Source organism: Natator depressus, chromosome 1 (assembly GCF_965152275.1).
Source record: "Natator depressus isolate rNatDep1 chromosome 1, rNatDep2.hap1, whole genome shotgun sequence".
In the NCBI taxonomy this organism is placed as follows: Eukaryota; Metazoa; Chordata; order Testudines; family Cheloniidae; genus Natator; species Natator depressus.
Window position 1 is genome coordinate 119,249,581 of NC_134234.1, and position 13,884 is coordinate 119,263,464.

At 39.4% G+C, this 13,884-nt stretch overlaps 1 protein-coding gene across 1 annotated transcript in view; it reads right to left on the minus strand.

Moving 5' to 3' along the window:
- The window catches only part of ATP10A (ATPase phospholipid transporting 10A (putative)), a 159,038-nt gene that overhangs the window by 24,541 nt on the left and 120,613 nt on the right, over nucleotides 1-13,884 (minus strand). The window contains exons 10-12 of the mRNA XM_074965459.1: nucleotides 8,200-8,417; nucleotides 6,137-6,331; nucleotides 2,769-3,330 (exon numbers count right to left, since the gene is read on the minus strand). Of these exons, the coding sequence (XP_074821560.1) occupies nucleotides 2,769-3,330; nucleotides 6,137-6,331; nucleotides 8,200-8,417 (975 nt within the window). The remainder of the gene's footprint in view (nucleotides 1-2,768; nucleotides 3,331-6,136; nucleotides 6,332-8,199; nucleotides 8,418-13,884) is intronic.

A 13,884-nucleotide genomic window follows, 5' to 3' on the forward strand; every position in this document is an offset into this window, starting at 1 on the left:
GACTGAGCAGTTGAAACCTTCAGGATTGCATCAGATAGTTGTGTTCAGCATCTTGACTTGTTTATATTCATTGTGAAAAAAAGTGATGATGACTCTATGGCTGACTCTGCCCGGCGACTAGTGATGGTATCTCTGTCCCTCTCCCCCAGCCAATGGGAGCTGCACCAGACATTGCTGGCAGCATGTCTGCCTGCGTCTCTCCTCCGCGGGCTGCAGTGAGGGGGGTTCTCGGGTCGCAGATGGCCCACGGGGAGTCTCAGTCTCAGGCTTGGAGGGAGGCCACGCTGTCTTGCTGCATCAGGCACTAAACAACAGTCAAGTCGCCATTAATGGCTCTGACCCTCTGGGCGGGACAGAGCAATAAGCAGTCTCTAGTCCCAGCTTCCTGGCTAGGGCAGACAACAATCACAGTCTAAGGCTCTCACTCTCTGTAAGGGCCAGAGCAATGAGCATGGTCACAGACCTTTGGGCCTAAGGGAGTATTGAAGATAAGGTCCCTGCAGGATGGATCCCCGAGTAAAATTCCATGAATGAAACTGAACAACCAAGTTAGCATTTGTACCCATGGGCAGATTAATTGATACTTAAGGTCACTCAGAGCAGTTTACTAAAGACAACCTACTTATGGCAGCTGATCAGAGTGCTGGGAAGGAAGGTAGGGGCAATTACTACACTTTGCTATATTTATGAATCCAAAAGTTACAAAACCTCATGACTCAATTCTGGATATGAGTCTTTATAAAAAAAATATCAAAAATTCTAAAAACAGGGTCAGTTCTGACATCTCCAAGTGCTGTGGTTCAGAGTTGTTCTATTTCTGTGTGCCAATCGGTAGATTTCATCCCTTCCAAACAGCAATTCTCAAAGCTCTCCCTTTATCCTTTTCTGACCAATACCAGAATATTTGTTTTACATTAATAGCAGATTTTTTTTGCAACTGCCTATGTGTGAAAGCAGACTCTTCTCCTAACTTTAATGTCATGGTGAGTTCTATTAAACTTTCCCAGCACTACAAATTCTTTAGTAACATTTTTGGAGGGAAACAAGTAACCTCAGATGCGTTATGTGTATTCCTTGATATCAGTAACTTTATCAGACACTATTCAAGAATACTTTATAATGAGCTAAGGACAAGTTCTTGAATTTCTGGCTTTGCTGTGACCTATATAGCTGTAAAGCGACAACGAATTGTGACAGATTGAAATCCTGTAATATCCTGGACAAACTTTATTGAATTAAGTTAAACCTTATTGAATTAGGGGTAATACCTCTGTGGTCCATTGTATTAAAAATGCAGTTGTGTATTGTTATTGTGGAATTGTATGTAATTCCCCTCAGAGAATGGGGATGCTGATTAATTCCTCTGGTTATCAGCCCTTTGAAGTCACTCCCTGGAGAGGTTCACATATACCAGTTCAAACTGGATTTTTGAGGGTCCAACAAAGAAAGGATTTTTGGACAAATAGCCTAGTTTTAAACAGGCGCAGGGCCTTCTTCCTGCTCCTGTAAATAGACAGGATCCCAGGTCCATGGACGGCCCAATCCTTACAGAAGGGTTGGAAGGACTTGGCCTATTGAGGCCCGATAAGACTGGTTGCTTGTTAGGAGCTGATGCTGTGATGAACTTGAAACCAAAACAAAACCCCTTAGGAGGAGTGTGGAAGGATTGCTCCTGCCAGAGTCCATGTAAGGGGTGCGGTGATCTCTGGTAAGCTTCTTAGCAGGTAGATAGGTCCTTTATTGCTTTTAATATGTTTTCTCTCTAATGCTTTTTACCTTAAGAACAAAGTAGGGTTTCTTAGAAAGCGCTGTGTAGTAACTTATAACTGTGGGCAGTCACACTGCTAACTCTCTCTGAAGAGGATGCAAGCACATGTGTTTGGCCAGTCTGTCCAAGCACGTGACAGTTACTCTGAACTGTGACACTAAATTAACATTTCCTGTAGCTCTTTAACGCAAATTACATGGTATGATCCTTTCACTGGTATTTACTTCAGCAGCCGTCTGTAATGTGAAAGTAACCATAAAGTCAACACATTAGTGACATACAGGAAATCTCTGTAATACGTTAGATTTCTGTCCATTCACACTGGGTTAACATTTGAATGTTGTGCATAATTAAATGTTGAACACAGTAAATCAGACATCACACATATTGAAAAATCTAGGTCTCAAATAAGTGTATAAGAGACCACCAGATTGTCTTTAAATCCAATTGATTATAATAAAGAGGCATTAAAATTGCGTCTGGTTCAAGCATGTTCACATATTTGAGACTCTGTAACTGAAAAAACACCTTCCAAAAGATAAGCTTCCTGTTCACAGTTAGAAGTCTATTCATCACTAATCATCTGCATCTTTAGAACTAAGACCACTATTAGTAATTACCCAAACAACATTTCTCTTAATACAAAAACATCTGAGTAAGCAAGCAATGTTGGGAAAATGTACTCAATGAAAGGTAAATTGATTTGGCAAGGTCTTGAAAAACATTCACTTAAAATAAGGTTTGCCATTGGGAAAAGCTCATACTGAAATCAATATTACTCACATTTCTTTAGGCAAAGTACCAACAATCCATTATAAAAAGTTACTGGTTATTGAGTTTATAAAAGAAGCAGAGAGGTCCTGCTATAATACATTTCCGCATACCCGTAAATGATACAGACATGGCTCTGTGCTAGAGAACTGCAATTGGACTTGATGAGACTGAAGTTCTCTAGCACGGTCTAAGAGTTAATTGGAGAAAAAGTAAGCAAGAACTATACCTGAAGAACAGGGCAGAAGAAGATCCATAATAACTGAATCCGCTCCTTTCGTGTAAACATTTATTTCATCTGTAAGGGGATGCCTAACCACCACTGACATTCTTTTTCTGATGGAATCGAAGCCCAGCGTGTGCAAGAGTTCAAAGGTTAACCTTCCCAGATGAGGTAGCTCTACTGATACCTGGTCAGACAGCCTTCCAACCAGAGCACAGTTATATGCCCGAGCTGCGTAGACAAGCGCAGCTTCATCTGGACTCTCTGCCTCATAACGGAGTTCTCCTTCTTCAGGTCCACTCCCGATAGCCGTTCTGCCCTGCTGTGAGCTATATCCATTGTTATTCATCTGCGGAGAGTGTACCAACTGCTCTTCCAGTTTTAATAAAGTGCTCTCAGTGGATGTAGATGAAAGGATACTAGAACTAAGTCTGGGCATTGATTTACTGGTAGTCAGGCTTGATGAACTGCTGCTGTTAGATCCAGAGGTCAGACGGCTGGGAGTGAATCTTCGAATGAAGTCTTCTATGGTCTTTACGGGTGACTTCAGTTCAAATCTAACTCTAACCTTGAGAAGTAAAAACCAACAACCAAAAAAAGGATATATAAGAAATCTGACATTGTCATTTGATAACTCAAAGTAAGAAGCAAATCTCAGTCAATGGCAAAAAGCTACGACAATCAGAGATGAACAAGTAAGTGAACAAGAATCCCTAGGCTGACACCAGAAATATTATTGGAACCAGTTTGTATACGCTTCAGAATTTACACTATTGTTGACCCTTCCTTGTGGAACCAATGTTAGAATCGCACCCTAAAAATAATGTTAATATAACTAAAACCTTTGCATTCTATGGGCATGTCTAAGTGTGTAAATTCAGTGTCAGGAGACATATCCCTGCTAGCTCTGATCAAGCTAGCACATTCAAAATAAAAGTTACTCTTGGGGGAATTCTGTGCCGCTGCGTGTGTGCATATTTTTAATTTTTTGCTCAGAAAAAAGCTTCTGCTGGAAAGTGGCTGCAGTTCTGCCTTTTGCCCATCAGAGGAAACTGTGGCGATAGAATAGAGCAGCAGCTCCTGGCCAGCTATGAAGAGAAAGAGGCTGCAGTGCCTTCTCCACAGCACCTGTCAGATCAGGTCAGGAGATGGGGACTATGGGGGGAGATGGGCAGCATGGGGCTGCTGGGGCATCAGACAGGGGGTCACAAGGGCTAGTGGGGAAGGACAAACTGAGGTAGGGGCTGAATGGGAGTGGAGGCACAGGGCCATGGGGGGGAGGAAGGTGCAAGGCCACATAGGGATGGAGAGAGGGTGCAGAGCTACAGGAGGGAGGAGGATTGCTGAGTGGGGGCACAGAAACATGTGGACAGCGGGAGGGGTGCAGTGCCACGTAGGGACGGGGGATGGCTGAGTGGGGGCACAGAGACACATGAGGGCAGTGGGAGGGGTGCAGGGCCACATGGGGATGGTGGGAGTGGGTGTCTGAGTGGGGATGGAGGGACACTTGGGGACAGGGGAAGATGTGCCTGAGTGAATGGGAGAGGCTAGCGGTCAGCCAGGGTCTTCATGGGGGAAACTCCCTAACAATCCACCCCACACCCCAAAAGCTGTTCCATACTTTTCCACCCATATCCAACAATGTTCCAAGTTCACACCCAGGCTCCTTCCCAGCAATTTCTTCCCTCTCTGTCAGTTCCTCCATTACTTCTGACTGCCCCCAAGCCTTTGCATTGCTCCTGAGGGGTGCGGGAAATATGGTTCTGTATTGTAGTTTAAATGAATTAATATGTCTAGTAAGGAATCTATTTGTCAAAAAATACATCCTGAATCTTTTGTTGTCTGTATTGTTACAGACATACTTACTGACAGGTATTTTGAAATAAATGACCAAAAATAATTGAAACTAGTGTGTTTTTGACAAATAAAATATGCAAAATTTGAAAATATTGTGTGCAGTATTTTAAATATTTTGTTGCAGAATTTTTAATTTTTTGGCGCAGAATTCCCCCAGGAGTAAGAACTGTGGCCATGTTGGTGTGAGCAGCAGAAGGGGCTACCCACGCTGAGTATGAGCCCATCTGAGACTATAGGTATGTAGTTGGGGCAGCTAGCTCCTCCTGCCACTTGTGATGCTGTGGCTACATCACTATTTTTAGTGCACTAGCTTGATCAGAGCTAACCAGGCATGTCTCCTCCTACTGGGATTTACACATTCCAGCTCTAGCGTAGACGTACCACTTGTGAGTATTCAGTAAAGTTGGTCAAAAAATGTTTCTGGAACACTTCTGTGGGAAAATGCAGCTTTGATGAAGCCTAAATGTTTCATGGGAATGTGTCCATTTCAACATAATTTTTGACCAGGCAAAGTTGAAAGAAATCATTCCAGCTTTCTCTTTCATTCTGATAATGTTGAAACATTTTGTTTTGATAAGGTAAAATGTTATATTCCTATATCATTTTAATTCATTTTGTTGAGACTTGTATATTATACTAAAATATTAATTTACAATTATATTATATTCATTATATTTAATGTTATAATGTTTTAACATCAAAACAAAATGTTTCAATGGTTCCTAATTGAAATTCTTTGGAATTTTCATTTTGTGGGAAATTTTGACATTTCTGCTAAGAGAGAAAACAGATTTAGAAATGACAGTATTTCCTGAAGAATGGAAACTCCAGCTTCTGACAAGCTCTAATATTAAGTCTAATTATATTTGTGTGATATGCATTAGATGGTGAGTATTTTGTTCCACTTCTCATTAATAAATGATACAATTTTGTAAGTGCATACGTCTGCCAAATCATCAGCTGTCATAATCTTGCCCAATTTATATTAATTTTCTTTTACATAATTTGCAACATTTAAGAGGAGATTTTGTCAGCACACCCTCTTTATAATATTTAAAAAAAATAATATAGCCTTCTACAAATGTAGTTGATATAAGCAAATTATTTATAAAGAACTGCCTATGTGCCCCTTATTCCAGGGGACTCTGACAAATTAATCTAAACCATGCCCAGAGATGCAAATTATGTTTATTTAAGAAGTTTCAGTATGTGAACTCAGGAAGGAAAACAGTTTTAGAACGGCTTCAAAATTTGCAGTACATACAAATAATCTGTTGGGGTTAAGAGAAAGAGTTGAAATAGACCTTTTAACTAATGCTTGATGTCACCACTAATTTTAAACTTGTATATGTTGTTTTCCTCACTGATTTATGAACTGGTGCCAAGAATTGTATCTTAAACATCTCAGTTTCCTTCTAGGAAAGAACTGTTTTATGTCTCGTATTTACACATCTCTGAGATAATCCAGTACAACATAATGGAGACTCACGCGCCATTTTGCCATCTCTCTAACCTACCTTTTGCCGTGGCTGATCTGGAGAGGTAACAACAACTGTATTGCAAATAGTCAATGCTATGAAAAAGTCAAAGATGTCAGAAAGTTCAGGGGTGAGCTGGGATAATGGTTGTTCGTGGCTTCTCATAACCTCAAGACTTCTTGCACATTCGTTTACTTTTTCTAACAAATTAGGATCCGGAGTGATGTCTTTTTCCTAGAAATACAACAGGAACAGTATTACTATTTTGCAGCTTTGTATATTTTAAAGTCTCAGACTGAACTGATTTTGCCTGATGCATCAGCACCTCTCTGGTGGCCCCATATATTTCTGGAGAATTTCAATTTTTCATTAAATGACACTTCCCCTGTTCTCTTTCCTGCAACCAGACATGCAGAAATTTGTACACTTTTAGGCCTTATGATTGCAACATTAATTTTATGAATGTAAATAGATACAGGGGTGTCTTCCTCTCCCTGGTAGACCACCTAAAATTGCTCTAAAAATGATGTGGACTGCCTCCATTAATTTCAATTGATAGTTAATACTGAAGCCTAATAATGACAATTACATTGTAAATAAACTATTGTTAATCCTTTAATTGCTGATCATTGTAACAGAAACAGTCAGCTATTTTGGGATTGTGGATGGAAATTGAGTAATGTCCTGACATTCCTTCCTCTTTTCAATCTAACCTGAGAGAATTATTGTAGGCTGCCACTATATATAGACCTATATTACGAAAAACAAGACAACAACAAAACTAAGAGCTAGTTCTGACATCAAAACAGTAAGCTTACCCATTTTGCACCATTAAGAAATTGTTTAGCTCCACTATATTTTAACCACTTTGAACTTGAGAGAAGCTCACATGCCACTGAAATCAAAATGTGGCCTGTTTTCCACTGTGATTAAACAGCTATTACATTCCTTTCAGGACAAAGATATGAATTTCCTAGGAAGGCATAATGCTGATTACAGAAAAGATACAAAGTGTGCTTCATAAAGATATGAGCCCTACAGTGTTGTCTTTATTGGGAATTTACTCGTTTATCAGTTGTTGCACAACTAGTGAGGTAGCTGCACCGCTACAAACCCCACGTGTAGACACTGCAAGCTGCAGGCTGTGCGAACGGAGGTTACCACTGCCTAAACCTGGGGTTAGCTCCAGCAGTGCAAATTGCAGCTTTCCTTTTCTACACTTGGGGTTTACACTAACGCAGCTTCATTGTTGACTGGACATCAACAGCTGGAACCAGGGCAGACTCTCAAATTATACAGGACCTAATTCTTCACTCCATTAAAGCAATTTAACTTTGTCAAAATTCCATTGTCTTCCATGTAAAAACACTGTAACAGAGTAAAGCAGTATGTTCATGCAATATTAATGAGATAGCAATTTGCAGGAGGAAAAACATGCACATGACTCGTAAAAACACATGTAGAGATTAGTTATGGAAAAATTATGAGAACATTGTTCCACTTAAATTTTCTGCATATGCAGGAAGCTTTTGTTTGTTTGCTTTTTAATGTACCTTGCTCCATTTAAGATAATCTTGAACCACTTATACTTGAAACTATGGAATGACTTACATTTGCAATTACAGGGTGAATTTGAATATATTAATATCACAGTTTCCAATCCAGTGCTTACTATTCATGCATTTATAAATCACTGCTTCCCAAAAACTTAAGATAAAAAGAAGCGTACATAGACTAATTAGAACTCTTGATTTTAATCCTTAATCTAACATCAATTACTGTAAACAAAGGGATGAAACACATTTTTGTTCCTGAAAATCAAGGAATACCCAAAACAAAGGTTTGAATTTATCTTTCTGAACTTGGAGTCTAGACGGATGACTCTTTATATAAGATCTCTGCATACTTTGTTGTTTTTTTAGCCCCCCCCCAAAAAAAAGAAAAGAAAAGAAAAATGTGATGAAAAGGAAAAAGCTAAGATGATGAAAGCCAAGAAAGATGAAAAATACACAATGTGGTACAGATTTCTTCATTTTTTCCCTTTAAAGCAATTGTGACTCTGAAAGATACAAAGCAAAGCACATTTGCTGCTCACAACGAACCATGGGGCTACTGAATGCAGTGTGCTTGGAGAGAATGCTTGCTCTTTTTGCTTCAGCCCTGCTGCCGGTGCGTCGGTGGGATTTCATACTCAGGCTTCTGTGGACAGCCTTAATGCTCTGATGACTGCTGACACTGTTCCGCTGGGATAATGTTCCTCCTTTAGCTGCTGTTTCTTCCTCCTCAGAATCAGCTTCCTGGTACATGGCTAAACGCCTGGCTATTGACAAAAATACACAAAGTGTAAGATTACATGTTTTGTAGGGAAGAAGAGAGAAAGAGAAGTGGTGGCTAAAACTTTCTCTGTGTGGTCTAGTTTTAGTATTATATTGCATTTTACTGTAAGAATGAATGATGCTATTATTACAATATAACAAGCTAGTCTTAATTGAACAGCAATATCTTTTGAGTAATGCAGGTAAAATAATTAGCAGTTTAATTCAGTACACTGCCTGCCTCATCTTCAGCTCAGTGTGACAAGGCTATTAGGTTCTTCAGTTGCTCACAAATCAATTGATGCCCATTATAAAATCTCCCTCCATAACATTTTTCTTGCCAAAACTATCCAAAAAATTTGCTTTTCAGTTATGGTCTCTGAAGGAAAAAACCTAAACTTTACTGTCCTCCAGCAAAGATTGGGAAATTTTGTCCCATGTATTTCTGCCCACAAAAATTCATAAGGAATCTATCTATCTATCTATCTATCTATGGTACTTATAAGGCTCTTAATATCTGAGCACTTCACAATCTTTCCATTTTACAAAGGGGAACTGAGGCACAAAAAGTCTAAGTAACTTGCTCGAGTTCACATAGAAAGTCTGTGGCAGAGCAGGGCCAGGAAGCTAGGTTCCCAAGTTCTAGGCTAATCATTGGACCATCCTCTCTGAATGAAATCCTAAGCAAAACAAGCATGACAGTGCTAGGTAAAAGTACAGTAAATAATCAACTGCAACAGGCCATCAACAATGATTTTTAAAACCTCACTCTATGTGGAGAGTCATAATGTAGCAGGAGAGTGAGTTTGTGTGTGTATGGGGGTGGGGGGGGTGAGAAAACCTGGATTTGTGCTGGAAATGACCCACCTTGATTATCATGCACATTGTAGGGAGAGTGGTCACTTTGGATAAGCTATTACCAGCAGGAGAGTGAGTTTGTGTGTGTGTGTGTTTTGTGGGGCAGGGGTGAGAAAACCTGGATTTGTGCTGGAAATGGCCCACCTTGATTTTCATACACATTGTAAGGAGAGTGGTCACTTTGGATAAGCTATTACCAGCAGGAGAGTGAGTTTGTGTGTGTGGTTTTTGGAAAAAAAAAAGGGGGGGGGGGTGAGAAAACCTGGATTTGTGCTGGAAATGGCCCAACTTGATCATCATACACATTGTAAGGAGAGTGATCACTTTAGATAAGCTATTACCAGCAGGAGAGTGGGGTGGGAGGAGGTATTGTTTCATGGTCTCTGTGTATATAATGTCTTCTGCAGTTTCCACAGTATGCATCCGATGAAGTGAGCTGTAGCTCACGAAAGCTTATGCTCAAATAAATTGGTTAGTCTCTAAGGTGCCACAAGTACTCCTTTTTTTTTTTGCGAATACAGACTAACACGGCTGTTACTCTGAAACCTGTCAATGTAGCTTATGAACGCTGTAGGATTGAAAACTGCTATGAATTGGGTTATTGCAATGGCTTGATTCTATTAATTATGTACTGCAGAGCACAAATATTAAGTGTACACAGAATTAAGTTTGCTTCGGAGTTTTCCCAGCAAGTTTTCCCATTTTTAAAATCAAATCTTTAATCAACTGTGTAACTACAAAAGTTAATGATGCCGATCTACAGGGGCAATTTAATCAGCATAAGGAAGATATCACTGAACAAAAAAACGTGCAAAGCACTCTTGATGTAGCGCACATCTATTTCTAGCAGATTTCATTATTTCTAGGGCTATCAAGAGATTAAAAATTAAATGTGATAAATCCTGAGATAAAAAAAAATTACAATTTATCACAGTTATGATCACACTGTTAAACAATAACAGAATACCATTTATATAAATATTTTTGGATGTTTTCTACAGTAATATGATTTCAATTACAATAGAATACAAAGTGTACAGTGCTCACTTTATATTATTTTGATTAAAAATATTTGCACTGTAATAAAGATAAACAAAACAAACTGTATTTTTTTCAATTCACCTCATACAAGTACTGTAGTGTAATCTCTTTATTATGAAAGTGCAACTTACAAATGTAGTGGGTTTTTTTATATAACTGCATTCAAAAATAAAACAATGTAAAACTTTAGAGGCTACATGTCCATTCAATCCTACTTCTTGTTCAGCCAATCGCTCAGACAAACAAGTTTGTTTACATTTATGGGAGATAATGCTGCCCGCTTGTTATTTAGTGTCACCTGGAAAGTGAGAACAGGCATTTGCATGACATTGTTGGAGTCAGCGTCACAAGATATTTATGTGCCAGATGTGCTAAAGATTCATATGTCCCTTCACGCTTCAACCACCATTCCAGAGGACATGCGGCCATGCTGATGATGGGTTCTGCTTGATAACAATTCAAGGCAGTGCAGACTGACGCATTTTCATTTTCATCATCTGAGACAGATGCCACCAACAGAAGGTTGATTTTATTTTTTGGTGGTTCGGGTTCTGTAGTTTTTGCGTCAGAGTGTTGCTCTTTTAAAACTTCTGACCGCATGCGCTACACGTCATCCTTCTCAGATTTTGGAAGGCACTTCAGATTCTTAAACCTTGGGTCAAGTGCTATAGATATCTTTAGAAATCTCATATTGGTACCTTCCTTGTGTTTTGTCAAATCTGCAGTGAAACTGTTCTTAAATTGAACAACATGTGCTGGGTCATAAAATAAGACGGCATAACATGAAATATATGGCAGAATGTGGGTAAAACCCCAGAGCAGGAGACATGCAATTTTCCCCTAAGGAGTTCAGTCACAAATTAAATTAACGCATTATTTTTTTAACAAGTGTCATCAGCATGGAAGCATGTCCTCTGGAATGGTGGCCGAAACAGGAAGGGGCATACAAATGTTTAGCATATCTGGCACATAAATACCTTGCAGTGCTGGCTACAACAGTGCCATGCAAATGCCTGTTCTCACTTTCAGGTGACACTAAATAATAAGCGGGCAGCATTATCTCCCGTATATGTAAACAAACTTGTTTGTCTGAGCGATTGGCTGAACAAGAAGTAGGACAGAGTGGACTTGTAACCTCTAAAGTTTTACATTGTTTTATTTTTGAATGCAATTATGTAAAAAAAATAATAATCTACATTTGTAAGTTACACTTTCATGATAAAGAGATTGCACCACAGTACTTGTGTGAGGTGAATTTAAAAGTATTATTTCTTTTGTTTATCTTAACAGTGCAAATATTTATAATAAAAATAATAATACAAAGTGAGCACTGTATACTTTGTATTCTGTGTTGTAATTGAAATCAATATATTTTAAAAAGGTAGAAAAACATTCAAAATATTTATAATAAATTTAAATTGGTATTCTATTATTAACAGTAATATGAAAACTGTGATTAATTGCAATTAATTTTTTTAATGAAGTTAATTTTTTTTAGTTAATCGCTTGAGTTAAGTGCCATTTATTGACAGCCCTATTTATAACTGATGCAGATCACATTTATACAGTCAACAAGAATCATGGCCATTTAGTAGTTGGGCTTTTCTTTCAGTAGATAGGCATTTAGCACTAACATTTATCCATTTTTCAGGTATTCACTGAAAAGACTTCCATTATACTCAGAAACCAAAGTATAATAATGCACAGTATACTGGATGCAGATGCACAGTATCAGTTATGTACCAAAGTCTTCACTTTCTATCAATTCTCTGTTGTAACCAATCAACCCTTTCAAATGTCATGTACTAAATCACTAATGTACAAGTTCATTATTTTGTGACTTGACATGCAAACAACGTAACATTAAATATTTCCATTAAAACATTAATTGGAAAAAAACCCCTTGCATTACAGTTAACTGATTTCATTGTGGGATTTCTTTTAATACAGCTAAGATTTAAAAAAAAAACAAAACAATCTATAACCCAATGTAATCTTCATAACAATCTTAATCTCTCAGAAAGTGGCCACAGGAGTTAAAATCAGATAGCGCACAATATCTAGATACTACTACTAGCACTATTGGCATTGTATGTCAGTACAGTTGGGCAAGATTTTTCAAAAGAGTAGTTTATTTGACCAAATATGCAGTTTCAGGAGACCTAAAACTACTCGCTAAAGTTGACAAGAATAGTTTGAGTCATTCACAAAATGGCCAGAAGAGACTTTTTCGATTAATCATAAATTCTAAAACATTTCAGATTCAGTTCAACACAAACTGAATTTTTTTTTTAAATTTTTCAGAACTGTCATTAAACCAACCCTCCCCCAGATCAGTTATTTGCCCAGCTCTATAGGTGGTACAGTCCTCTGAAAACCTAAATATACAAAAAAAGCCAGATCCTGAGTTACAGCTAAATAGCACTCCGGAGGGTAGAATGCAAGAGTGCCCTTTGTATTTCCCCAATTCAGTACCAGTCAATGTCCCTGGTACAGATTAGAGTATCCTGAAGACTGTGCTAAGGTGCATGGGCAGCCAATGGACCTCGGAGGTCATTCTGCCAGTAATGGATCACTGGAACACAAGGATGCCCAGGTCACATTGCCTGCACCAGCAGACTCAAGTGGCTTGCTAAAATGGCTTTAGCGCAGTACCGTTTCAGTGCACATTATAATGCTAGATGGAAATGTACTTGTTGCTCTTCACCAACATTTTATTAAAAGTATGAGTATTTTTCAGGGCAAATGCTTACAAGGGGAGCGCCAGTTTCAGCTCCAGCGCTCCTCCCAAAGGCAATGCCCCAGTGTGCTCCCCCAAAGCTGAAACCGGGAATGGAGCTGTGGGGAGCCCAAGCCCCGGTGCTCCCTGCGGTACAGAAGCCAGGAATGGAGCCGCGGGGCTGAAGTTCTGAGCCGCAGCGCCCCGTCTTAGATCTAAAGCCCTGAGCCCTGGTGCTCCCGAGGGTCAGAAGCACTGACCCCGCCCCCCTGCTTGGAGCCCTGACATCCCTCCCTCCCATGGCTGCAGCTTCAATCCCCCTCAGTGGCTGAAGTCTGTAACATCTTGTTCAGAGTTAAGGACATTTCAGAGTTACGGACAATCTCCATTCCCGAGGTGTCCGAAACTCTGAGGTTCTGCTGTACACACCAACGTACTCTGGGAAACATATGCTCATTTTCATTAGCATGTTTTCATCTCAAAGCAGTATTACCAATTCACTTTGCTAACCATCAAAGATACACTCTTACGGCAAGCTTCGGAGCAGCACCCTCAACTCCCAACAGAGTCAATGGGAGTTGTGGGCACTCAGCGTCTCACAGGAACAGGCCCCAGTGGCCTAAGATCTCAGACTCAAATTTGCCACAAGCAATAATCTTTCTTACAGTTGATAATGTGCACTTGAATGGCATGCCCAGGGAATGTCATACTGCTCTGTATTATGCACCTTTGCCCGGGAAAAGGACCAGACAAAATGACTACTTTTATCATTATAAAAAGTTCCGCACAGCTGGTCAAGCTCTTCTCCAGCTATACTGGTTAATAACAGGCCACGGCAGTTTTGGTTGAATGCC